Below are 27,734 nucleotides of genomic sequence, written 5' to 3'. Positions count from 1 at the left end.
ATCTTCCAGCAGTATATAACAGGGTTCAAAGACGAGTTGAGGAAAAACAAAGTCGTTGTATAGAGCCAAGCTTCGAAGAAAGAGATTGGATTTAAAGAGCGAGAAAGGAGTAAAAAAGAGATAATATAGGAAGGCAAGAAACAAATCAAGAACACAATACATACATAAAATGTTCCATGAGCTGACTTTCTAACCTTTGAAAAGCTAGATAAGGTGCCACTTTGAACTCTCTGTTGTACTTCTGGGATTTGAAGGCTCTGAATCTGGTTATTATGTCGCTTTAAGATTATATAAATCCTCCAGTAGACAGCTACGACTACAATGAGGCAAACAGTCATAATCACGAGCCATATGATTAGTGAGATGATAAACAATTGATCCCAAAGGACACTAGAAGAAATAATTGCGCTTAACAGCCATATTGATATCACCGCTGCAATGACGCGCGTGTGAGTCACAAGCTCTTGATATCTGAGATGAAGATGAACAGCTAAGAACCTATCCACACTTATGGTTAAAACATTGAGGAGCGAAGACGCACAAAAAAAATTCATAACGGCCATCAATCCCTTGAAGGAAATGGGGTCGATACGACTTCGTTTTAACCAGCTGACTAAAATGGAAATAAAGAGCGGCTGTGCCAACAAACCAACGCCAACATCAGAGGCAGCCAGGCTCAGCAATAATGTTCTCAAAGGTTTTGGCAACAACGCGGTTCTCCTTATCGCATGGATGGTAAGGCTGTTCAAAATGACTGTTGTACAACTCAAAAAATTGTTGAAGACACAAGTAGCGACAAGTGACGGATGAAAACCTTCGACATCCGCAGAGTTTCCAAAGAAAGACTCGTTGAGAAGGTAGCTAACGTTTTCCGCCATGAGAGCTGAGCGTTAAAACTACTGTTAAGAATATGTTCGACTATTGTTCATGTTGGCGGCAGATGTAAATTAAAATTGAGGGCTGGTTTTTTTGTAACATTAATACATGTCAATTAGAAGTGGAAAATGCAGTATTGTGTTTGCATATGAAAGACTTTAGCCTGTTAGAGTCAGTAAGTAAAGAAAGTATAATAAAAAACAACCAATAAGCAAATGACAGGACTATAAATTTATTTCGTCCTGAAGTGAAAAGAAGTCTGAGAGTGAGTGGTGTCAACAATTATAAAATTGTTTCGGTTTACATCGTAAAGTGATTGGTCAAGAACTTTGCTCCATCTGTCAGCTACTTGGAAGCAATTAGAGACAGTCGCGTCTTTACTAATACATAAACAAGATGATTTTACTTAATTTTTCTCTCTAAATAATCTGCTGGTTAAAATTTGTCCACTATTGCAAATAGAGAATGTTGAATTCAGGTTGTATTTAAAAAGGCAGAACCGTAAAAACTCAGCGCATAAGAATACTCCATCTGAATCATGTGCCACTATAATGGACGAAAAATGTTATGTGGTGCTTTATATTATACAACCATCTATATGTGCAATCATATGAATGCAGACGTCTAGGTGACCGATTCCGACAACACCTTCGCGACGTAACAAGAAATGACAAGGACGCATCCAAACCAGTCGCTAAACACTTAAATCTCCCTACTTATTCTATACACCATATGGCAGTTTCTGGCCTTTCCCTACATTTAGGCAGTTCGGAAAGCCGCAAAACACCAGGAAAAAAGTTTATCTTCCAAATCAGTATTATTAATCCCCACGGTATCGACGAGCGCTTTTCATTCAACTAATTTATTCTTGGCGTTCCTTCTCGATCGATTACTGACAACTGACTTTAGTGAGAATTTCGAATGTAGGTTGTGTCGCCCCATTGCCTTGTCGCCCCAGGTTATGTCGCCCCAACCGAAGTTACGTCGCCCCAACATCGGAGTTGTGTCGCCCCGACATATTAGTTGTGTCGCCCCATCATCAAAATTATGTCGCCCCATCGAAGATGATAAATCTACTTCGAACATTTCGGCTTACTTCAGGATTTTATTTCAATAGTTTGATGTAAAGCATGCTTAAAATGAAGTCATGTAACATTAACTAACCTTTCATTCGTGTTTTTATATCAAAAGGTGCTTTAGTAGAGGAAAGGGCAATCAAAAAACACACTCAGAGTCAATTGAATTGTGGCCTCAACGAACGGCGATATTTTTAAACTTTATACGGCATTAACAAATAATAAATAATAAATTGAATTATGGCCTTCAAAAACAACTAATGACGAAATTTTTTAGAGAAAACAAGAATATACTAAATAATGGTAAGTGACACTAACCTTCCTCCACAGGGCTTGAGTCCAATGGAAGACGCACCCCAGTAGTTTGACGTCTGGGAGCAGTTGTCGAAGTACCTTCCAAACTGCACACTCGAAGTCTAGCGTGACTTGTCGTAGCGCTGAGGATGGTAACAGCTCTAGCAGCTCTCGGAAAACAGCTCTGTAATCACGCTTCCGTTTGCCCGACATAAGGACAAACAACCAACGGCACCTGCTTGACGTAGTCAACTGCCTTTACGAAGGCGTTGACTGTTAACAGCTGGGTAAACGGCTGACGGTACAGCTTGAAGGTCGCATCCACGTACCAGCTTTTTGCTCTGTTGAGTAGGTCGAGTTGGTGTCGTGTCGCGAAAATCAAATGACGGCGTCCACCAACCTAGTTAGAAAACGAATGCCATAATTAACCTACTGTAAACTGCCGCATAATGATTACAACACTGCTCCAGTCCGTTTAAAAGATCTTTGTCGTGAAACTGTAAAACGGTTTAAAATTAAAAGGATGGTTTTAGGATTTAATAAGTAAATTAATCTATTAAGCAAACAGATTCCATAAAGATTTTGTGTTGTGAAATTATAAAAACAAAAAACGGGTGATTTTCGAAATAAGTTACATCGAGTTACATCGTAATAATCTTAGAAACTTTTCCTTCGATCGATCGATAAATCTTACAGCAGTGTTATGTTTATGTTATAAGTCGATCGTTCGCGTAAATCGATCGGAGAATCTTACAAACTTTTACTTGATAAGCGAAGTTGCGCGTTTGGGCGACGCAACTTTGATGTTGGGGCGACACAACTCCGATGTTGGGGCGACGTAACTTCGATTGGGGCGACGTAACCTGGGGCGACAAGGCAATGGGGCGACACAACCTGACACCAGAATTTCCATAAGAGCGTTGACGTTATGCATCACCGATTATTCTTATATAATGGCAGAGAGAACTATAGTAGATCTGAGCGCGTGATTCGCAATCCGGATGTCTGTGGTCTGACTCTGGCCAGCCTCCTCCTGGGAGCGAAGTTGGAGTCTGACGTCATGCTTTGTACGTCATGCCAACCGGTCCTTTAGCGACTGGAGTTATTAAGAAGCTACGTCATGTAATTTGAGGTCTCTTCATCTCCAAAGGGAATCGTCTTTTTTGAATAAGTATTTGTTTGCTCTGGTAGACAAACACTGGTGAAATTTCTAAGATAACAAAAAAAACGAGGATAGCCGAGAACAGCGGTGATTAGCGCAATGTACAATTAAAAAAAAGGTGAAAATTGATGCTAAATTTTTCAAAACGGAATAACTGTCTGAGTGAAAATAATAATAATAATAATAATAATAATAATTATTATTATTATTATTATTATTATAAAAGCGTAGAGATCCTTGAACTTTGTGCAATTAGCATAAAATGTATAACCTTCTGTCTTTGCCTAAGTTAGTGAGTGCCCGGGTTACTGTTGACGAGGTAAAGAATTTCAGTCCATCAACCATCAAGTCTAGTCGACTTAATATTATTCTTTATATCAGAAACCGCACCGCTGAATTCTGGAAGTCTATGTGTGATCGTTAGTAAGTAAAAGTTATATTCGAAGAGAAGTACATTTAACTGTAATAAAAACACTGATGAACTCTTGGCCCTTATTACACTATAAAGCGACCTAAAAATCAGTTTTGTATTTAATTCACAAGCTATTCACTTCACAAGGTTAAAAATTTACTATCCTATCGACAAGTACAAATACATACATTAATTGATGACAACCTTTAAATCATAATTCAAGTGATGAGGAACCTTTCTGGTCATTTATCAATTTTTCATACAAAATGCGCTTGAAACTAGCAACTGATGCTTTCTTAAGCTAGACTCTATAGCACCTCATTGTGTAGTTTTCCTGTAACCGTTAAAGCTCATCCTCCCTCAGTTTTCCTTAAGCACTTTCGACAAATCAAATCCAATTTGACGATGGCCGAGGCTCTTATCCCATGCATTGTGAATTAGCATCAGAAACAAATCCAACCAATGTGCTACGGTATAATCAAACCGACAGAAAAACACTATAATCCTACACGGTCAACTGCTTTATCAAACAACGAGTAATATTCTTAACAAGAAGCGACTCTTAAAGGCAACATCAGTAGTTCTTATGCTCCATAGACGTACTTAAGTCCACTAGAGTCTATATCTTAGCTCGCCACTGAGCAGGACTCACAGTTTCCTCCAACGTTTCATGAAATTAGTAACCTTTTACTGTAGCTCTCTCTCACGGTATAGTTTTCTGAACAGTCGGTCACTCCCGACAACAAAAAATACGACCACTACTACATAACTGGGTCCTTATATACATTCACAAAGTGCCCTGGAACATTCTATAAGCTCCCAAAAGAAGTATTTCAGTAATATTACGCCATAACTGCGTGACTTGATAAAAGTTCTAGAAAGTTCTATGGTACTCATGTCAGCATGACTAAGCAGTCTGGAGATTTCTAGAAGCCTATATTTACAACTACAATTACTCATAATAAACGCTATTCTCTGAACCGATTGACCATGCCTCGCATTATGTCCATAAGAGTGCGACGAATGGATCTCATCTTCCAGCAGTATATAACAGGGTTCAAAGACGAGTTGAGGAAAAACAAAGTCGTTGTATGGGGCCAAGCTTTGTAGTAAGAGATTGAATTTAAAAGGCGTGCCAGGAATAAAAAAGAGAGAATATAGGAAGGCAAATAACAAATCAAGAACACAATACATGCGTAAAATGTTCCAAGAGCTGACTTTCTAAGCTTCAAAAAGTTTGATAAGTCGCCATTTTGAACTCCCTGTTGTACTTCTTGGATTTGAAGTTCTTCAATCTGGTTTTTGTGTCGCTTTAAGATTATGTAAATCCTCCAGTAGACAATTACTACCAGAATGAGGCAAATAGTTATAATCACGAGCCCTATGACTAGCAAGATGATAAACAATGGATCCCAAAAGACATTGGAAGAAATAATTGCGCTTAACAGCCATATTGATATCACGGCGGCAATAACACGCTTGTGAGTCACACGTTCTTGATATCTGAGATGAAGATGAACAGCTAAGAACCTATCCACACTTATGGTTACAACATTAAAGAACGAGGATACACAAAAGAAATCGACGACGACGGACAATGCCTCGTCGTAAATGCAGTCGATACGTTTTTGTTTTAACCTGCTGACCAAGGTAAAAATGTAGAGCGGTTGGACTAACAGACCAACCCCAACATCGGTGGCAACCAGGCTTAGTAATAATGTTCTCAAAGGTTTTGGCAACAACGCAGTTTTCCTTATGGCATGGATGGTAATAATGTTCAAAAAGATGTTTGTATAAGACAAAAAGCTGTTGAAGACACAATTAGCGACAAGTGCCGGACGAAAATCTTCAAAATCCGCTGAGGTTCCATAAAGAGACTCGTTGAGAATGTCGCAAACATTTTTCGCCATGAGAGCTGAGCGTTAAAACTACAGTGGCCCTGATATTTTCCGATATTCTAATATGGAAACTTTAAAGTCATATGTAGCTGTCAATCATGAGGATAGAACATAATCGAAGCCATGTGTACGAGCAGTCAAAATGTCTTCAACTCTGTCATTCGCATTTTTGAAAAAAACATCGAATGTCGTTTTTACTCGGCGTTGGTTAGAACTAAAACAAATTATTTGTTTAATGCTTCAAGACATTTTAACTAAATATGGAATTTATACAGTGGAAAAAGGTAATTTAAAAGAGAGCTGGCATTAAAATATTTTTCATCTATCGAACTGAATAAACGAGACATCATAGTCAGTTAAATTAATTACAAAAGCGCTTCAAATATGTTTCCGTATTTCTAAATTCGTTTGAATACACGGAACACATCTTCAAAGACACATTATTTTTACATATTTAAACCGAAAGATATACAGATAAGACATTTCATCAAACGCTAATTCTGCATAAAGCACTTAAACGAAAAGAATACAGGAAGTTTGGCTACTGTTTATGTTGACGGCTGTTGTAAATTAAAAATGAGGGCTGGTATTTTTTTAGCATTAATACATTTAAATTAGAAGTGAAAAATGCAATATTATGTTTGAATATGAAAACTTTAGCCTGTTAGAGTCAGTAAGTAAAGAAAGAATAAAAAAAAACAACAAATAGGCAAATGACAGGACTATAAATTTATTTCGTCCAGAAGTGAAAAGAAGTCTGCAAATGAGCGGTGTCAAGGATCGACAATGCAAATGGCATTGTCAGTAGAATGAAAAGAAAACGCAACAGCAAATGGCATTGTCAAATTTGCACAAGGCAAAGAGATATTTATTTTTTGGTGAATATTTTTGTCCGACATACTTTTCCTATGTCGAAAAGTAGCATCAAAACAAAGACAGTTTTAACAATGACCGATATGACACAGTCTACTAAGCTTCGAGCTTTTTTAAGACAAAAGGATGGTTGTAAAGTTACTGTAAAAATTTCCTTGTGTATTTATTTTGTTCTATCTTGAGACGAACTCAAAGTCCAGCAAAATTTACTTGATAGTGACTATGAAATGTCATGGCGCACCTTCTTGTCGCCACCGTTATCTGGCATAAATCACTACAATTTGCAAAAAAATCTAACATAACACTCTTACCTTGTCTATTTATGATTTTATTAGCTGTTTCGATGATCACGTTAATTATGCTCTTCCACATTCTAGCCAGATTTGAGTTTCAGTTTATATATCTTCTCTAACTTATTATATCAGTTGCGTGACAAGCGTGACACAGAAATTCAAAGATGAATCAACCTCCGAAATACCAAGAGATGGGTTTTTTTTCCTCTTTGCATGACATCTAGAAAAACCTTTCAGGAATTACTGCATTCAGAAAACTAAAATGTCCAGATCCATCAATGATTCCTTTGCCGGCTGAAGTCAAAGTATGGTTACAGTAGTCAATTTGATTGACAAGCTACATACTGATTTAGCTAACTGATCTGTTTTATAAGTGTCTCATCTTACACGCTGACATGGAGATTTGCTATTTAGTTAAATCGTTCGCTGGTGGAACTTGTGGGTTTAGTTATCGAGAAGACCAAGTCGTTCCCTTGCATGATTGTTAAAAAGACATTTCAAGTCACTTGCGGAGTTGCAAGTTTTCAGATCCAGATCAAAGTGCTCTGTGAGCAAACTCGTGAATTGACACATGATTTTTGAGATTATGTTTAATGTTATCTGGTTTAGGGAATTTTGTGGTTGATTGTCATCTAGAGTACGAGCAGTAGTTCAGTGTTTGCTAATGTAGCAAAGAAACAAAGTAACGTTGGGACAAGAAGGCATTACAATTGAAATGATCATGCTATTACATTTAACAAGGTGGATGATGTCATGTGTTTTAAACGTCTATCATTTTTGTTTCTGGTTCAAAAGAAAAGGTTGGAAGTAAATGTGGGTGAAAAGTGAAATTTACTGTCTTTCGTTGTAAATATTAGAAAATCAAGGCAATACTGTCTTAATGAAAACATTAACGATTCCCTCTTTATCAAATGAGACAAACGGGAACGAGTTTTGAGTGATATAACTAACCCAAGCCTGCCACCGTCATTTTAGATCTCCGCCTGGGTAGATTTAAGTCACGTGCTAGGCAACGTATAATCAATAACAAGATAGAATTTCATTTCAGGCCTATTTATCAATTTTGTGGTGTGTAACTTTCGCATTTTAGTACGTTGTATGTATGTTGAATCTTCAAATTGTCTTGAAACTTACAAGAAAATTGTTCTTTAAAAATTCACTGAAAATCGGTAGCTAAACTTGTTTGTCTAAGTGTTATTTGATTTTCGTGTTAACTTGTTATTTAGTCAGTCGCCGGCATCTTTTGTTGCTTCACACAGGAAAAACACACGCGACGAAACGTAATGATCAATTTTGTCCTCAATCTCACGCTATAACAGAAAAAGCTTTTGAACATCTGTAAACTCCGAGCGCTTCGCAGTAAGTGATATTTTCAATGAATCTTCGGATTGTTTTCAACTTCAAGGATTGTAAATTACAATTTTATGAAAAACGAAGGTTGTTGTTATTTCAGTGTGAATCCTTGAATGCTTGCCAGTCGCTGGCGCCGCTTGTTGAAACTAAAACGAAAAAAAAAAACTCTTTTAAGATTATCATTGGCTTCTTTTTCACCCCACCACTATTCTTAGCAACAAAGGTCGCCATTTCGTCTGTTTCTTACTCGCCAAAAACTATCAAATGTACTCAAAAGCCTAAAATCTAAAAAAAGTTTACAGGAATCGACCAATCGAGCGAGCGAGCGAGCGAGCGAATGCTATTCCCCACATCGTATCTATAACTCGCTCTTGCGCATGCGCGCAATTCACGAGTTAAAAATGAAGTTGACAAGCGTGTATCACAGATAGTACTCAAGATGTCTGGAAAATTCATACAATCTGGCTTCGGTAACTAGGCTACTTACCACCGTGAGCAAAATTACGCGTGACGTCAGAGTTAAGTTTCGATTGGGAATTGGTCAATAGGCTACCAAAAATTCAGACAGAGGCGGAGTTTTCTGAACTAATGTCTGAACACTTTGTTGGCTTTCAGCCGTCTGAGGGGACGCGTAATTATGCACACGATGGTAAAGGGCCCTTTCGCACTAGCAACTAGACGCTGACTAAACATGTTTCTCTTCGCCAAAATCACATCAAAATTTGTCCTTTCTAAATGTCAAATGTGCTGCACGTAATAGCACCCCCTGGGGGACCCTTTACATAAGAGGGCGCAGGTGTGCGCCTGGAATTTCAAAAACGACCGCTAGAAAATCATAAAAGGTGCTTAAGTCTTATCTGTGTGAGAGTGGCAACAATTAGCCTTTAAAAACAAGTGTTTATGTTCTTTCTGTCTTTTTCAATGCTTCCCTCGCTCCTTTAGAGGATTCACACAAATATGAGAGCCGTGCCGCGTTTACATTGTTCAGGTAGAAAAGGTCGTTCAGAATGAGTGTTTCGTTCTGTAATGAAAACCCCAATAAACTCACTCAGAAATGACTCATTTCAAGTAAAGTTTAAGATGGTTATTATGTGGCAACCGGTATGAACTCGTTCTTGTACAAAACTCATTCGGATATCGTGTAAAAGGCCCCTAAAAGTTTTTGTTCCCAGAGCATCACGCTTTGCTCGCCTATCTGAATACTAAAAATTTCAGTAGCGTTGAAGCAACAACCCGCTTTTAACTGCTTCGCTGCCGTTGGAACAACGATTAGTGAAGAAAGCACATATTTTAATATTTTCAATTCAACGTAAACAAAAATCTTTATAAATGGTAAATATTTACTTCTGTCGGTATCAATTATTGCATGACTAGCTTATGATATAGATAAATGAGTGAGGGGAAAACACAACGCAAAACCTGAGCTCCTGTCAAAAAGTAAAACCCAGGCGTAATATATTTATCGGAACGGCTAATAAAATCATAAATGAACAAGGTAAGAGTGTTACATTAGACTTTTTTACAAATTATAGTGATTTATGCCAATTAACGGTGGCGACAAGTAGGCGCACCATGTACATTTCATAGTCGCTGTCAAGTACATTTTGCAGGACTTTGAGTTCGTCTCAAGATAGAACAAAACAAATACACAAGAAAATTTTTACAGTAACTTTATAACCTTCCGTTGGTCTTTTAAAAGCTTGAAGCTCAGTAGATTGTGTCATATCAGTCATTGTTAAAACGGTCTTTGTTTTGATGCTACTTTTCGACATAAGAAAAGTATGTCGGACAAAAATATTCACCAAAAAATAAATATCTCTTTGCCAGCTCCAATAACGACAGGGGATTAAGTTTAGATGATAAAACAAAGGATTATGTTAGCAGAAATACCGTAGGCCTAGTACATTCGTTACATGAAGTCACACAACTCGGGTAAAATTCACAGTGAAAATTTGCGTATTTGAGCGGTCGAACGAAAAAAGTCATTTCTCGAAAACTAAAATATATTTTCACAAAAAAAATTCACCACAATTATTAAAACATATTGGGCTACAAAATATGAAAGTAGGAGAGAAAACGAATTTTGGGCGACTTGCCACAATATTTCAAATTTGTTCGATGGATGCTGATATCCTCTCCTAAGTGCCACTCTCGCTAAGAGCGGTCCTCTCGACTTTCCGTCGGAAAAAAGTTTTCTCTTATTTTTTGCCCATGAAAAGGGCTTAGGACACATGTTTAAAAAATAGTTTAGTTGTTCTCCAATTCTCTTTTTTTGCTTCGCCACAAGCCAAAAATCATTTTTGGCCAGACCACCTCTGTAAAGAGCGATCGAAAGTGTTAATTTCAAAGATTTTGTCTAACGCGCAGCGACTGCAACAATGTAGCTCACGAAATTCTATCTTGCCACAAGTTACAAGGTGTATTCAGTTAGTTCACAGACAAAATATGGAAACTTCAGCTGAAATATTTTTCATACCAGCGTGATCAGAAAAGACCCTTCTCTTCGACCTTAATTTGCATATCAAAAATTCACTACTTTGTACGAAAGAATTCTCAAAATGCAGGCGTTAATCGGGCCGAAAAAACATATCAGTGCATAGTTCATACACCAATGATGACACGGATTGCCTCAAACCCGCGGGTATATCTCTAGCTTCCATTCACCAACTTCTTCAAAACAACGCAAATCCATGTGTTTGCTCAAATGCGCTCGTGTCAAAGATCATTTGCATGATTCTTGGAATTGACCAAGATCTCCTTTTGACATTTCAAACTTCGTTCGCTTATCTTCTACGTTGAGGATTTTAGGTTTTCACAGCAACTGAATGGAGATTAGATGCCGAGTTGTCCTAAAACGTTGCGTAAACGTGATCGGTAGTAACGCTTGCGCGCTTGCGTGACTTGCAAAGTAGACAAAGGTGATCGGAAGGCGCCTTCTCGATAATTTACGTTGAAATATCAGGTCATGAACTATGCACAGTGTGGGGAAGATCAAAACTAAAGAATAAAATTTGGCACTCTGGTCATAACAGACATATCGCGTTGCTTAAAAGGACACAAAAACAAGTTAAAATAGGTTGCAGTGTTTATATTTACAAAACAACACGCATACACTCCGAAACAATTCTTGCTCTTTCTCCCGAGATTTAGTATACGGAACCCGATGAACTGACCCTCTTTCTGCAAATTTGTTTCCGTCATTAATGATGTTACGCTCTTATGGACCACAACGGTTTTGAGCGACAAACTCGACATTTCCCTGCGACCATCAAAATCAACTGGACAAACCCAGCTTGATGTATTGTGTGACGTGATATGCAAAATTTTCTCTTTGTCATACGACCTGTTTCGCAGGCCCTACGAGTTGGAACCAAAATTAGTTAATGTAACGAATTAGAATCGAGAGCTATTCAAATGGACTGAAGAATTTTACATTTTAATGAGAATTTTATCGTTTAAATGTTTACTTGATTCACGGAAAGCAAAGATTGGAGTGGCTTTGGGTTTTCAGCCCTGATTTGGAAAAAATAAAACAGTTAGTGGTATGTTCTAAACACAAGAACACCTGAAAGGACACTGGAAATGTAGTAAAAGTATTTTTTAGCATCCAGAGCAAAAAGAAGAATGTGAAGCAGTGAAAGGAGACTGAGTTTTCAACGCCATTTGTCTTAAAAGCTGCCACCAGCTTGTTATTGAACTCATTAAAATTTACCTGGAAGGCATTAACTTTTTTTGTCGCGAAACTCGTGGATTTTAAAACTTTGAACCTGGAGTTTGAGTCCATTGGTAAACTATGCCAGCTGGTCTCATGAGCAGATCTAGCTCTGACGAAATTTGACAGTTTTGAAGTTTTAAGCGGATGCAAAAATCGAGACAAAAATTTGTCATGACACAATTCGTCCTTTGATTTTGTCCAGAGAATTCTGGTTTTGTCTGCTATTACAGATAGCCCAGATAGGCACTTACGAACCAATTTTTAGTTAAATAAACTGAATTTTTCAGAACGGACTAATCGTCTCAGTGAAAGGCGTAGAGCTCCTTGTAATTCGCAGAATTAGCATAAAATAGGTAACCTTCGGTCTTTGCCTAAGTTAGTAAGTTTCCGGGTTATTGTTGACAAATTTTAGAATTTTAGTCGAATGGACAACCATCAAGTCTAGTCGACTTAACATTACTCTTTATATCAGAAGCCGCACAATTGAATTCTGAAAGTCTATGTGTGATCGCAAGTAAGTAAAAGCTTTGTTCAAAGATTTAACTACAGTAAAAACACTGATGAACTCGTGGCCTTTATTTCTATAAAGCGACCTAAAAATCGGTTTTGCCTTTAATTGACAAGCTATATACAATTGACGGGGTTAAAAATTCATAATCTCATCGACAATTAAAGATACATACATTAACTAATGACATAACCTTGAAATTATATTTCAAGTAGCGAGGAAGCTATCTGCATGGTCATTATTCAATTTCTCATACAAAATTCACTTGAAACTAGCAACTGATACTTTCTTACGCTTGTCTCTGTAGTACCTAATTGTGTAGTTTTCCTAACCGTTAAAGTTCATCTCACGGTATAGCTTTCTAAAAAAAACAGCTACTACTACATAACTAGGTCTTTATATACATTCACAAAGTGTTCTGGAACATTCCAGAGGCTTACAAAAGAACTATTTTAATAGTATAACGTAATAATTGCGTGATTTGATGAAATGTTCTAGAAAGTTCTATGGTACGCATATCACCATGACTAAGCAATCTCGAGATTTCTAGAAGCTTATATTTACAACAACAATTACTCCTAACAAATGCTATTCTCTAAACCGATTGACGATGCCTCGCATTATAACCATGAGAGTGCGACAAATGGGTTCCATCTTCCAGCAGTATATAACAGGGTTCAAAGACGAGTTGAGGAAAAACAAAGTCACTGCATAGGGCCAAGCTTCGTTTAAAGAGATTAACCTTAAAGGGGGAGCCAGGGGGAAAAAAAGGAGAATATAGGAAGGCAAGTAACAAATCAAGAACACAACAAATGCATAAAATGTTCCAAGAGCTGACTTTCGAAGCTTCAAAAAGTTTGATAAGTCGCCATTTTGAACTCCCTGTTGTGCTTCTTGGATTTGAAGGCCTTCAATCTGGATTTTGTATCGCTTTAAGACTATATGAATCCTCCAGTAGACAATTGCCACCAGAATGAGGCAAACAGTCATGTTCACGACCCTTATGACTCGTGAGATGAAAAAAGATGGATCCCAAAAGACATTAGAAGAAATAATTGTGCTTAACAGCCATATTGATATCACGGCGGCAATGACGCGCTTGTGAGTCACAAGCTCTTGATATCTGAGATGAAGGTGAACAGCTAAGAACCTGTCCACACTTATAGTTACAACATTTAAAAGCGAAGATCCGCAAAAGAAATTGATAACGACGTACAACCCCTTGTAGGAAATGCAGTCGATACGCGTTCGTTTCAAACCGCTGACCATAGTAGAAATGTAAAGTGGCGGGACCAACAAACCAACGCCAACGTCAGAGGCAGCCAGGCTCAGTAATAATGTTCTCAAAGGTTTTGGCAACAACGCGGTTTTCCTTATCGCATGGATGGTTACGATATTCAAAATGATGGTTGTATAACACAAAAAGCTGTTGAAGACACAATTAGCGATAAGTGCCGGACGAAAATGTCCAACATCCGCAGAGGTTCCATAGAAAAACTCGTTGAGAATGTCGCAAACGTTTTCCGCCATGAGAGCTGAGCGTTGAAAGTAATATTTTTCGGTTCAAAAAGAGAAAATTTTAAGTAATATGTAGCTGTCAATCACAAGCATATAACACAATCTAAGCCATCTGTACGTACATTCAAGATGTCTTCAACTCTGGCATGTGAATTTTTGAAAAATGCATCGAGTATCGCTTTAACTCGGCGTTAGTTAACACTAAAACAAACTATTTGTTTAATACTTCAAGACATTTTAACTAAACATGGGATTTCTACCTGAATAATGTCATTTGAAGGAAAGCTGTCGTTAACACATTCTTCATCTGTCAAAATAAATATACGAAAGATTATAGTCAGTTAAATTAAAGAACGTTTGACATATTTTTTTTGTTATTAAATTTGCCTAAATACACTGAATTCATCTTTAGAGACCGAGCATTTTATGGTTGATGAGGGGTGGGGAGAGAGACCAGAATAATTAATACGAATAAATCACGCACTCGTTTGTGACGGATTGAGGAGGTAATCAGAATGTTTAGCAAACCTATTAAACGTTTTAGGATAATACCGGCATATTTTTCAGTCGTTTTACAGTAGCTTGGGAATATTTTCCGGTGGTGGTTTATTACAGATAGCCCTTCCACCCCTTATAGACGCCGACCGCGTCCCAGATCCACTTCAGTTCATGAACAGCTGCATTTAGCTCAGAAAACGTTTAGCAATGGCCATGTAATATTTTGATATATTTCAACCCAAAAAAATACAGATAAGACATTTTATCAAACAATAATTCTGCATCAAGCGCGTAAACAAAAGAAATACGGGAAGTTTGACTATTGTTTTTGCTGACGGTAGACGTAAATTAAAAATGATGGCTGGGTTTTTTTGTGACATCAATAGATGTAATTAAGTGTGAAAATGCAATATTGTGTTTAGAATATGAAAGACTTTAGCCTGTTAGGCTCAGAAAGTAAAGAAGGAATGAAAAACAACGAATCGACAAATGACAGGACTTTAAATTTATTTCGTCTAAAGGTAAAGAGTAGTTTGCAAATGAGCGGTGTCAAGGACAGTCAGGAATTATATTAGTTTCTCTTTACACTGTAAAGTGATTGGTCGAGAATTTTGCTCCATCTGTCAGTTACTCCGAAGCAATTAGAGCCCGTCGCGACTTTACTAGTAGATAGAGAAAATGATTTTTCTTAATTTTCCTCTCTAAACCATCTGCTGGTTAAAGTTTGTCCACTATTACAAATAGAGAATGTGGAATTCAGGTTGTATTGAAAAAGCAGAACCCAAACAATTCAGCGCTCATCTGAATCTTATGCCATTATACTAGACGAAAAGTGTAATGTGGTGCTATGCATTATGCAACCATCTATATGTGCAATCATATGAATGCAGACGTCTAGGTGACCGACTCCGAGAACACCTTCGCGAAATAAAGAAATGACAAGGACGCATCCAAAACAGTCGCTAAACACTTTAATCTCCCTTCTTATTCTATGCAGCACATGGCAGTTTCTGGCCTTTCCCTAAATTTAGGCACTTCAGAAAGCCGCAAAACACTAGAACAAAAATTTATCTTCCAAATCGGCACTCTTATATATATATATATATATATATATATATATATATAAATATATATATATATATAAATATACACAAACAAATAAATGCCAGAATTAACATGAAATAAGAATTAAATGAAAGAGGTTAAAATAAATTGTTTCTTTAAGCAGCGTTTGCATTCTGTCAATATCCTTTTCCACTTGAGTGACAGGTCTAAGGAATTGCAAAGTTTGACGTTCCTAAAACAAATTGTTCTTTGCCTTGTGGCAGATCTGTACAGGGTGATCTAAGGATTCTGGGCATTCCTTGTCGATCGGTTAGTGACAACTTACTTAAGTGAGAATTTCCAAAAGTGCATTAAGTTTATGCATCATTAATTTTTCTTATAATGGCAAAGAAAACTAAAGTGGGTCTGAGCGCGTGATTCGCAATATGGATGTCTGTTGTCTAACTCTAGCCAGCCTCTTCCTGGGAGCGAGGTTGGAGTCGGATGTCATGCTTTGCACATAGCCAGCTGGTCTTCCACCGACTGGAGTTACTAAGAAGCTGCGTCATGTAATTTGAGATCTCTTCAGCTCCAAAAGGAATCATCTTTTTTAAAAATAAGTATTCGTTTGCTCTGGTAGACAAACACTAAAAAAGTTTCAACATAACAAAAAAAAATGAGGATAAACAAGAACAGCGGTGATTGGCGCAGGGTAAAATTAAAAAAGATAAAAATTAAGGCTAAAATTTTCAAAACGGACTAACCGTCTGAGTGAAAGGCATAGAGCTCCTTGTAATTTTTTTAATTAGCATAAAATCTATAACCTTCTGTCTTTGCCTAAGTAAATAAGTGCCCGGGTTACTATTGACAAGGTTGAAACTTTTAGTCGAATGGACAGCCATCAAGTCCAGTTGACTTAACATTATTCTTTATATCAGAAACCGCACAACTGAATTCTGGAAGTCTATGTGTGATCGCAAGTAAGTAACGGTTTTATTAAATGAGGGTTACTTTTAACTGTAGTAAAAACACTGATGAACTCGTGGCCCTTATTACACTATAAAGTGACCTAAAAATCGGTTTTGTATTTATTTCACAAGCTATACACTTTACAAGGTTAATGATTTATCATCCTATTGACAATTAAAAATACATACTTCAAATGATGACATAACTTTGAAATAATACTTCAAGTAGCTAGGAAACTTTCTGGTTATTTATAAATTTCTCATACAAAAACTAACAACTGATGCTTTCCTATAACTGACTCTATAGTACCTAATTGTGTAGTTTTCCTAAACATTAAAGTTCATCCTCCCTCAATTTTCCTGAAGCACTTTCGACCGATCAAGTTTAATTGGCATCAGAAACGAACCCAACCAATGTGTTACGATTTAATCTAACCGATAGAAAAACACTACAATCCAACAAACTCAACTACTTTATTACACAACGAGTGATATTCTTAATAAAGAGCGACTCTTAAAGGCAGTACAGTACTTATGCTCCATAAACTTACTTAAGCCCACTACAGCCTATATCGTAGGTCGCCACTGAGCAGAACACACAGTATCCTCCGTTTGTTGTTATTAACAATCTTCACCTGTAGCTCTCTCTCACGATATAGATTTCTAAACAGTCGGTCACTCTCGAAAACAACAACAACAACAACAACTACTACTACATAACTGAGTCTTTATATACATTCACAAAAGAACTATCTTAATGGTCTTACGTAATAATTGCTTGACTTGATCAAATGTTTTAGAGAGTTCTATGGTACGGATGTCAGCATGATTAAGCAGTCTGGAGATTTCTAGAAGCTTCTATCGACAATAACAATTATTCATAACAAATGCTATTCTCTAAATCGATTGACGATGCCTCGCATTATGTCCATAAGAGAGCGACGAATGGGTCCCATCTTCCAGCAGTATATAACAGAGTTCAAAGACGAGTTGAGGAAAACCAAAGTCGTTGTATAGAGCGAAGCTTCGTAGAGAGAGATTGGACTTAAAAGGCGAGCCATTTGTAAAAAAGAGAGAATATAAGAAGGCAAATAACAAATCATGAACACAATACAAACATAAAATGTTCCAAGAGCTGACTTTCGCAGCTTCAAAAAGTTTGATAAGTCGTCATTTTGAACTCCCTGTTGTACTTCTTGGATTTGAAGGCCTCGAATCTGGTTTTTGTGTCGCTTTAAGACTATATAAATCCTCCAGTAGACAATTACCACTGTAATGAGGCAAACAGTTATGTTCACGAACCATACGACTTGTGAGATGATAAGCAGTGAATCGTAAAAGGCACATGAAGAAATAATTGTGCTAAACAGCCATATTGATATCACCCCTGCAATCACGCGCTTGTGAGTCACAAGCTCTTGATATCTGAGATGAAGGTGAACAGCTAAGAACCTATCCACACTTATGGTTACAACATTAAAGAGCGAAGATATACAAAAGAAATTGATGGCGGCCAACAATTTCTTGTAGGAAATGCAGTCGATACGTTTTTGATTTAACCGGCTGACCAAAGTAGAAATGTAGAGCGGTTGGACAAACAAACCAACGCCAACATCGGAGGCAGCCAGGCTCAGTAATAATGTTCTCAAAGGTTTTGGCAACAACGCGGTTTTCCTTATCGCATGGATGGTAACGATGTTCAAAGTGATGGTTGTATAAGACAAAAAGCTGTTGAAGACACAATTAGCGACCAGTACCGGACGAAAATCTTCAACATCCGCAGAGTTTCCAAAGGAAAGCTCGTTGAGATGGTCGCACTCGTTTTCAGCCATGAGATCTGAGCGTTAAAACTACTGTGGCCCTTATATATTCCGTTTCTAAAAATTGGAAAATTTTAAGTCATATGTAGATGTCAGTCACGAGCACAAAACACCATCGAAGCCATCTGTATGTAAATTCAAGATGTCGTCATCTCTGCTATATGAATTTTTGAAAAAAGCATCGAGTATCGCTTTAACTCGGCGTTAGTTAGAACTAAAACAAATAATCTGTTTAATGCTTCAAGACATCTTAACTAAACATGGCATTTACGCCTGAAAAAAAATTTATTTGGAGGACGGCTGTCATTGACATATCTTTCACCTATCAAAATGAATATACGAAACATTATAGTCAGTTAAATTAAAAAGTGTTTGACATGTGCTTCTTAATTATTAAATTCGTCTGGATACACTGAATTCATCTTCAGAGACCGAACATGTTATGGTTGATAAGGGGTGGGGAGAGAGACATAAATAATTATTACAAATAAATTACGCACTCGTTTGTGGCCGATCTAGGAGGTGATCAGAATGTTCGGCAACCTTACTAAACTAAGAAAATACTGGCATATTTTTCAGTCGTTTTAGGGTAGCTTGTGAATATTTTCCGGTGGTGTATACAGATACATATAGCCGCCCCCCCCCCCCCCTCCCCTTATAGACGACCGCGTTCGGCTCCCACTTTAACAAATCTCGGATCCACTTCAGTTCATGAACAGCTGCACCTAGCTGAAGAAAAGTTTAGCAATGGCCATGTTATATTTTTACATCTTTCAACCGAAAGAAGTACAACTAAGACATTTTATCAAACAATAATCATGCATCAAGTACTAAGACGAAAAGAATACAGGAAGTTTGTTCATGTTGACGGCAGATGTAAATTAAAAATGAGGGCTGGCTTTTTTGTGACATCAATACATGTAAATTAAGTGTGAAAATTGCAATATTGTGTTTAGAATATGAAAGACTTTAGCCTGTTAGAGTCTATGAGTAAAGAAAAAATAAAGAAAACAACGAATCGGCAAATGACAGGACTATAAATTTATTTTGGAAGTGAAAAGAAGTCTGCAAATGAGCGCTGTCAGGAATTGTAATAGTTTCGGTTTACATCTTAAAATGATTGGTCAAGAGTTTTCCTTCACCTGTCAGCTACTCGGTAGAAAATTAAAGCCAGTCGCCACTTACTAATTAGTGAACAAAATGATTTTCTTAATATTTTCCCTCTAAATAATCTGCCGGATGAAGTTTGTCCACTATTGCAAATAGAGAATCTCGAATTCAGGTTGTATTGAAAAAAGCAGAACCCTAAAAATTGTGTGGATAAGTCAGTATACTCCATCTAAATCTTGTATCATTATCCTTGATGAAGACTACTGTTGTTATGCAACCATATATATGTTTCCAATCATATGAATGCAAATGGTACTGTTTGCAAATAGGTGAGGAGGGATTCCTACCTTTAGCCCGTGAATAAGACGCATTCAAATGAAGGGTGTTGAGTTTTTTTAAATATACTGTCCTAGGTGATTCTAGCTTGGTGTGGATGACAATCTAGTGTTTGATCATTTGAATGAAAGCTAAAACGTAGTACTTTAATGAGGTAAAGTTTGTTATCCGGTACATGGTGGTTCTGGCTCATATAACATCTTATGTTACGAGTATTCAAATAAAAGCTTTTTATCTCATAAACTGCGGTGTTAGACAGGGATTTCCGGCTCCGAGAAAAGCCGTAACAATACAAGTGAAAAAATATCGTATTTTTTCACGTCTGTTGATATAGCCAATCAGCTGCTGACACGTCACTCGCCTTTGGCGCCACTCGGTCAGGTTGATGAATGAACGGCAAAGCCTACACGATTTCTCAGTACAAGTTGTTTGTCGGAGCTTTCTCGAATTATGGCGACTAAAACACTAAAAACTCCGTATCGCTGACGGACGGTTAGGTTCAAACTTCTCTAGAAGGGGAAGAAAACCAATCTTCAAAAAGAAACCGAAAGTTACGTATTCAGTGGCTTTGGTGTTGGCATTTCTCTCGGGTGAGAATGAAAATCGACAGCTGGAAGATTTGTCACTGGCCGATTTTGGCCGTTTACCTGAAAGACTTCTTTTGTCGGTAGGGACAAAGTCAAAAATGAGAATTTTGTAAATTGAAAATTACCACCATTGTTTATTTTGTAATCATGGTTCAACGCATTTTTCCATCTTACTGAGTGAGCGCCAACGCACTTTACGATTGTTATTCGGGGATTGTCGACTCATTTATTTTCATTCATTAATGAAGTCGGCTTTTCTTCTCAGTAAAGGGCTACTGTATTTGTATGATAAACAAAATAATACATGGTTGCTTATAGATATGGAATTTCTCTTCTCGTATTCAACACGGCATCTTACTCGTTAGCTGCGCTCACTCGTGAACTATCGAGTTAAACACTCGTAGAGAAATTCCATATCTACGCGCGCTCATGTATTATTCTATATATGTTATGAGTATCCAAATAAAAGCTTTTTAGCAGTACTTCCATGTTTACTGTTTATTAAGAACCACTAATTAATTCTAAATGTATAGTCTCTTGATGAAACACCAGCGTTTGACCATTCCAATGAAGGCAATCAAGAAGTATTTTCATGTGTTTCAGATTATTATATTCTTCAAGTGGTTTTAACCATAAACCTTTGAGTTTAGCGAGCCGCACAGTGATATACAGCCTGCTAAATTGACCAATCATATTCCACGTTCTAATCGAGGGATATAGTAATGTTAGTTATCTAGAGCGGAGCGTAACGGTTTAGCTCTTATGTTTGTGGACGAAACAGTTACGCGTTACAAGTTTTTGTAAGAAATACTTTATAGATACACTCAAAATTGTTTCACGAATTTGTGCAAAAAAATATTTGTCTCACTTCTCCCTTTCATCCTCTTTTTCTTTCAGGAAGGACTGAGCTCTCATCTTCATTTCCACAAACTTTAAGGAGAGGTTATGTTTAAATCGAACCCAGCCAATTCCACTGTAAGCTTTTGTGTTCCAAATGAACTGTCCGTTTAAATTGGAGTTGTGACCATCGTTAAGCCACCATCCCCCGGTTAGGTCATTTGAGCAGCTTCCCGTCTTCCACATGTCGTTTTCCCTGTCTCTGGTGCTGAACATCGTGTTGTTATGGTACCTAAACGAATCCCCTTATCTACCATTGTAACCGATGACCGTGATCTTGTAACTGTTTTTTTCGTTGTCTACCTTGAACACGTCGTAATTAGCGAAAACTTTCTTTCTACTCCAATCCTCCAGCTCGATTCGCAGCGACTTCTCATTTGCTGTGGTGATACGATAAATTTTGTCGTTTCCCAGCCAGAAATTCTTTCTAAGGTCTCCGAAGCCTGATCTATAGTCATTCCAATTGCGATGGAAGCTGACAGATGCATCCTGTCGCCTTTGGAACACGATCCATCCTCCGCTGTTCGTCTGCAGGTCGCAATACACCTTAAACTCTGTTTTTCTGTCAGGGTTGATGTTATAAACACCACTAGTGTTGTAGCCAGCATAAAAGATATCATCGCACTCTCTCGCTACATAAAACAAGAATCGAATTATGTGCTTAGTGCCGAGAGGTAGTGCCAGACGAAAATATTTAGCTTGAGGTCATAACGAACAGAGTGAGCGCAGAAAGGTCAGTGCATCATGACCATGCGGCAAAGTGATAAATATGGGGGCTAATTTGTCATTTTGATAAAGGGGCGAACTCTTCTTGATGGGGGCGAACTGGAAGGCGACGAACTTGCAATGGAGCGACACCTCTATGAACCACACCGTCTACTAAACGGTATGGAGTAATCGTGAAATAACGACAGCGCACTTACGAGGTCTGTTAATTGCAGAAAGAGTTAAGGCTTCAACTTTCAAGGAGTTCAATTGCATTGCCATCGCTATGCTTGAGTGGCAAACTTTCCGACATTTTCTGGGAGGGAAGGGGTCGCAGGGGTATTGTTACACAAAGCCTTCTTTGCATCTCTTTTTTTACACTTCCAAAGTCTCCAAGTTATAAAAGGCGACGACAAAGGAAATATATAGGAGACCACTTACTCTGTGCAGGCTAACACACAGCTTCTGACAAGAATCCGAACAGCATTTTATTTCATCAAAAAAATCTGAATCCAAACTACACTCGTCATCAGTCTCATTTCCGCAATCTTCGACCGGGAGAGGAATTGGGCAAATGCCTTCCTTCAAACCCTCTAAAAATGAATAAGTAGTTTTTAAAAGGCTTCCTTAAACTAGGCCAAGAATCTTAAAGATGGTCATTTGCAATAGGCGCAAATCTGCGCAACCCGCAAACACACTGAGAAGTGTTAGGTTCATCTTTTCCGTTTGGTTGTTTTTCTATCTTGCTTAACATATATTTTGGTTAAGGACGGTAAGTTTCTTAAGAAACTGTGGTGCTGCGTCGGTGGGAGAGTATAACAGGGTAATTTAGTATTATCAACTGAGTTAATAACGTAAACTGGCCACCGTAAAGAGTTTTAAAGCTGACGTTTCGAAATACCTGTGCATAGTTGAATTAAGATGGGGTTGAAAATTCTGCCTGACAACAAAAACTGAATCATGGAAAAAGCGATCGAAATGAATCAAACGAATTCGACTAAAGGATTACAGATGGCCTTGTAATAAAAGTAAGGCGCTAAGAAATTTTATTACGAGACGCTTCGCGTCCTACGCTTATCTCGTGTTCTACCAACCTCCCGCGTGTTTACATAAGGCTATGTAAACACGGAAACCATTTTACGTTTCTTCAGTACAGACTCACGGCAACCTGGAACCCATTTGTGTTATTTGATAAAAAAAGAAAAACCTTGTTCATGGTGACGTCATCTTTGTGTCCGTCCTCTAGTAAGTAATAAGTAAGAGCCATGGTGCGTGATGTATTCAGCTTGCTATATCAACAAAATTGGAGAAACGAGAGTTATGCAGGTAAGATAAACAGCTCTCAAAGGAAAACAAAAGGCAATTTCCAATAGAAATAAAACGTCCCACTTACTCTGCATTACAGCGATATCCACTTCCAACTAAAAAAATGTGAAAATTGAGGCTAAATTTTTCAAAACCAATTAACTGTCTGACTAAAGGCGTAGAGCTCCTTGTTCTTTGTTAAGGCTTCCACTTTCAAGGAGTTCAATTGCATTGCCTTAATATAATTATTTATATCAGAAACCGCACAACTGAATTCTGGAAGTCTATGTGTGATCGCAAGCAAGTAAAGGTTATATTCAAAGCGGGTTATATTTAACTGTAGTAAAAACACTGATGAACTCGTGGCCCTTATTACACTATAAAGCGACCTAAAAATCGGTTTTGTATTTAATTCACAAGCTATTCACTTCACAAGGTTAAAAATCTACTATCCTATCGACAAGTACAAATACATACATTAATTGATGACAACCTTAAAATCATATTTCAAGTGATGAGGAAGCTTTCTGGTCATTTATAAATTTTTCATACAAAATGCGCTTGAAACTAGCAACTGATGCTTTCTTATGCTTGACTCTGTAGCACCTCATTGTGTAGTCTTTCTATAACCGTTAAAGTTCGTCCTCCCTCAGTTTTCCTTAAGCACTTTCGACAAATCAAATCTAATTTGATGGTGGCCGAGGCTCTTATCCCATGCATTGTGAATTGGCATCAGAAACGAACCCATTCAATGTGTTATGGTATAATCAAATCGACAGAAAAACACTATAATCCTACAAACTCAACTACTTTATCAAACAAAGGGTGATATTCTTAATAAGGGCGACTCTTAAAGAAAACATGTACATCAGTGGTTCTTATGCTCCATAAACTTACTTAAGCCCACTACAGTCTATATCTTAGCTTGCCACAGAGCAAAACTCACAGTTTCCTCCAACGTTTCTTGAAATTAGCAACCTTCCACTGTAGCTCTCTCTCTCGGTATAGCTTTCTGAACAGTCAGTCACTCCCGACAGCAAAAATTACTACTACTATTACATACCTGGGTCCTTATATACATTCACAAGTGCTCTGGAACATTCCAGAAGCTTTCAAAAGAACTATTTCAGTAATATTACGCAATAATTGCGTGACTTGATGAATGTTCTAGAAAGTTCTATTGTACTCATGTCAGCATGACTAAGCAGTCTGGACATTTCTAGAAGCTTATATTTACAACAACAATTACTCATAACAAATGCTATTCTCTGAAGCGATCGAGGATGCCTGGCATTATGTCCATGAGAGTGCGACGAATGGATCTCATCTTCCAACAGTATATAACAGGGTTCAAAGACGAGTTGAGGAAAAAGAAAGTCGTTGTATACAGCCAAGCTTCGTATAAAGAGATTAGATTTAAAGAGCGAGAAAGGAATAAAAAATAGAGAACATAGGAAGGCAAGAAACAAATCAAGAACACAATAAATACATAAAATGTTCCATGAGCTGACTTTCTAACCTTTGAAAACCTAGATAAGTCGCCATTTTGAACTCCCTGTTGTACTTCTGAGATTTGAAGGCTTTGAATCTGGTTTTTGTGTCGCTTTAAGATTATATAAATCCTCCAGTAGACAGTTACGACTACAATGAGGCAAACAGTCATAATCACGAGCCATATGATTCGCGAGATGGTAAACAGTGAATCCCAAAAGACACTAGAAGAAATAATTGTGCTAAACAGCCATATTGATATCACTGCTGCAATCACGCGCTTGTGAGTCACAAGCTCTTGATATCTGAGAGGAAGCTGAACAGCTAAGAACCTATCCACACTTATGGTTACAACATTGAAGAGCGAAGATGCACAAAAGAAATCCATAACGGCCATCGATCCCTTGAGGAAAATGAAGTCGATACGGCTTCGTTTTAACCAGCTGACTAGAATAGAAATAAAGAGCGGCTGTGCCAACAAACCAACGCCAACATCGGAGGCAGCCAGGCTCAGTAATAGTGTTCTCAAAGGTTTTGGCAACAACGCGGTTTTCCTTATCGCATGGATGGTAAGGATGTTCAAAATGATTGTTGTATAACTCAAAAAACTGTTGAAGACACAATTAGCGACAAGTGACGTACGAAAACCTTCGACATCCGCAGAGTTTCCAAAGAAAGACTCGTTGAGAAGGTCGCTAACGTTTTTCGCCATGAGAGCTGAGCGTTAAAACTACAGTGGCTCTGATATTTTCCAATTCTAAAACGGAAATTTTTAAGTCATATGTAGCTGTCAATCACGAGCACAAAACACAGTCGAAGCCATCTGTACGAACAGTCAAGATGTCTTCAACTCCGGCATTTGAATTTTTGAAAAAAGCATCGAGTATCGCTTTCACTCGGTGTTAGTTAGAACTAAAACAAATGATCTGTTTAATGCTTCAAAACATTCCAACTAAACATGGGATTTACACTTGGAAGAAGTTATTTGAAGGAAAGCCGTCATTAACATATTTTTTTTATCTATCAAAATGAATAAAGAAAAAAACATTATAATCAGTTAAATTGAAGTGCACTTAACATATGTTTCCTCATTACTTAATTCGCCTGAATACACTGAATTCATCTTCAGAGACCGAGCATTTTATGGTTGGTGAGGGGTGGGGAGAGAGACCCAAATAATTATTACGAATAAATTACGCACTCGTTTGTGGCGGATCTAGGAGGTAATCAGAATGTTCGGCAAACTTACTAAACTGAGGTGATACCGGCATATTTTTCAGTCGTTTTAGAGTGGCTTGGGAATATTTTCCGGTAGTAGATATTACAGATAGCCCTTCCCCCCCCTTATAAACGCCAACCGCGTTCGGCTCTCACTTTAACCGCCTCCTCACAAGTCCCGTATCCACTTCAGTTCATGAACGGCTGCACTTAGCTCAGAAAAAGTCTGGCAAAGGCCATGTAATATTTTTAGATATTTCAACCGAAAGAAATACAGATAAGACATTTTATCAAACAATAATTCTGCATCAAGCGCTTATACAAAAAGAATACAAGATGTTTGACTATTGTTCATGTTGACGGCAGATGTAAATTAAAAATTAGGGCTGGTTTTTTTGTGACATCAATACATGAAAATTAAATATGAAAAATGCAATATTGTGTTTAGAATATGAAAGACTTTAGCCTGTGAGGCTCAGAAAATAAAGAACGAATGAAAAACGACGATTCGGCAAATAACAGGACCATAAATTTATCTCGTCCAGAGGTAAAGAGTAGTTTGCAAATGAGCGGTGTCAAAAACAGTCAGGAATTGAATTAGTTTCCCTTCACATCGTTAAGTGATTGGTCAAGAGTTTTGCTCCATCTGTCAGGTACTCGAAGCAATTAGGGCCAGTCGCAATTTTACTAATAGATAAACAAAATGATCTTCCTTAATTTTTCTCTCTAAATCATATGCATGTTAAAGTTTGTCCTCTGTTGCAAATAGGGAATGTTGAGTTCAGGTTGTAATGAAAAATTCTTGTTTTCCCGTCACCATATTTCCACCGACAGTGTAGCTCATTGTCTGCATATAAACCTACATACAACCCACAACTCCTCCAATCGCTCTGACAAAGGGCTAACGCTCGAAACGTAAGCCTTTGCACTCTTTACGGTGGCCAATTTACGTTTTCATCTCAGTTGTTAATACTAAATTAACTGTAAACAAAAATATACATATATATACATACAAATTAAAAGAAAAATTAATATGAAATAAGAAATTAAATTATCTTTAGAAAGGTTGAAAGAAATTGTTCTTTGATTTGTGATGGATCTGTTCAGGGAGATCTGAGGAATCTGGGCATTCCTTGTCGATCGATTAGTGACAACTTACTCTAGCGATAATTTCCATAAAAGCTTTAACTTTATGTATGTTCCCCATGAACTGCCCGTTCAAATCGGAGTTGTGACAATCGTTAAACCACCATCCCCTGGTCAGGTCATTTGAGCAGCTTCCCGTCTTCCACATGTCGTTATCCTTGTCTCTGGTGCTGAACACCATGTTGTTATGGTAACTCAACGAATCCCCGGATGTATCATTGTAACCGATGACCGTGATCTTGTAGTTGTTCTTTTCGTTTTCCACCTTGAACATGTTGTAGTGAGCGAAAACTTTCTTTCCACTCCAATCCTCCAGCTCCATTTGCAGCAACATCTTATTTGCTGCGGTAATACGATGAATTTTGTAATTTCCTGGCCAGAAATTCTTCCCAAAGTCTCCAAAGCCTGATCTTTAGTAATTCCAGGTGCGATGGAAGCTGACAGATGTATGCTGTCGCCTTTGGAACACAATCCATCCTCAACTGTCTGTTGTAGCCAGCATAAAGGATGTCATTGCATCCTTTCACTACACAAACCAAGAATTGAATTGTGCTTTGTGCTGAGTGGGAGGACCGGACGAAAATATTTAGCTTGAGGTAATAACCAACGGACCGAGCGCAGAAAGGTCACT

The 27,734-nt window shown here is 37.7% G+C and overlaps 2 protein-coding genes, 1 long non-coding RNA gene and 1 pseudogene across 3 annotated transcripts; all 4 read right to left on the bottom strand.

Moving 5' to 3' along the window:
- Positions 1-17,232: 17,232 nt before the first annotated feature.
- Positions 17,233-18,464, bottom strand: LOC149043432 (beta-4C adrenergic receptor-like). The gene has a single exon (XM_089210164.1). It carries the CDS (start codon positions 18,318-18,320, stop codon positions 17,379-17,381), a length of 942 nt encoding a protein of 313 aa, XP_089066290.1. The 5' UTR covers positions 18,321-18,464; the 3' UTR covers positions 17,233-17,378.
- A 3,020-nt stretch (positions 18,465-21,484) lies between these two features.
- On the bottom strand, positions 21,485-22,225 carry LOC149043431 (fibroleukin pseudogene; annotated as a pseudogene).
- A 181-nt stretch (positions 22,226-22,406) lies between these two features.
- On the bottom strand, positions 22,407-24,438 carry LOC149043430 (uncharacterized). Its single transcript, XR_016187840.1, has 5 exons — positions 24,435-24,438; positions 24,195-24,260; positions 23,337-23,364; positions 23,151-23,232; positions 22,407-22,536 (listed from the first exon to the last, which is right to left on the bottom strand). It is a non-coding gene; the product is annotated as an uncharacterized LOC149043430 (long non-coding RNA).
- On the bottom strand, positions 24,039-25,584 carry LOC149043429 (adenosine receptor A2a-like). The gene has a single exon (XM_089210156.1). It carries the CDS (start codon positions 25,449-25,451, stop codon positions 24,510-24,512), a length of 942 nt encoding a protein of 313 aa, XP_089066282.1. The 5' UTR covers positions 25,452-25,584; the 3' UTR covers positions 24,039-24,509.
- Positions 25,585-27,734: the final 2,150 nt, after the last annotated feature.

Source organism: Pocillopora damicornis, chromosome 6 (assembly GCF_964200805.1).
Source record: "Pocillopora damicornis chromosome 6, jaPocDami1.2, whole genome shotgun sequence".
NCBI lineage: Eukaryota > Metazoa > Cnidaria > Anthozoa > Scleractinia > Pocilloporidae > Pocillopora > Pocillopora damicornis.
This window is presented reverse-complemented; position numbering and strand designations above follow the sequence as displayed.

What these genes read in the sequence shown, in the direction of transcription:
- LOC149043429 (XM_089210156.1), bottom strand. Translation starts at nt 25,451, where the DNA reads ATGGCGAAAAACGTTAGCGACCTTCTCAACGAGTCTTTCTTTGGAAAC.
- LOC149043432 (XM_089210164.1), bottom strand. Translation starts at nt 18,320, where the DNA reads ATGGCTGAAAACGAGTGCGACCATCTCAACGAGCTTTCCTTTGGAAAC.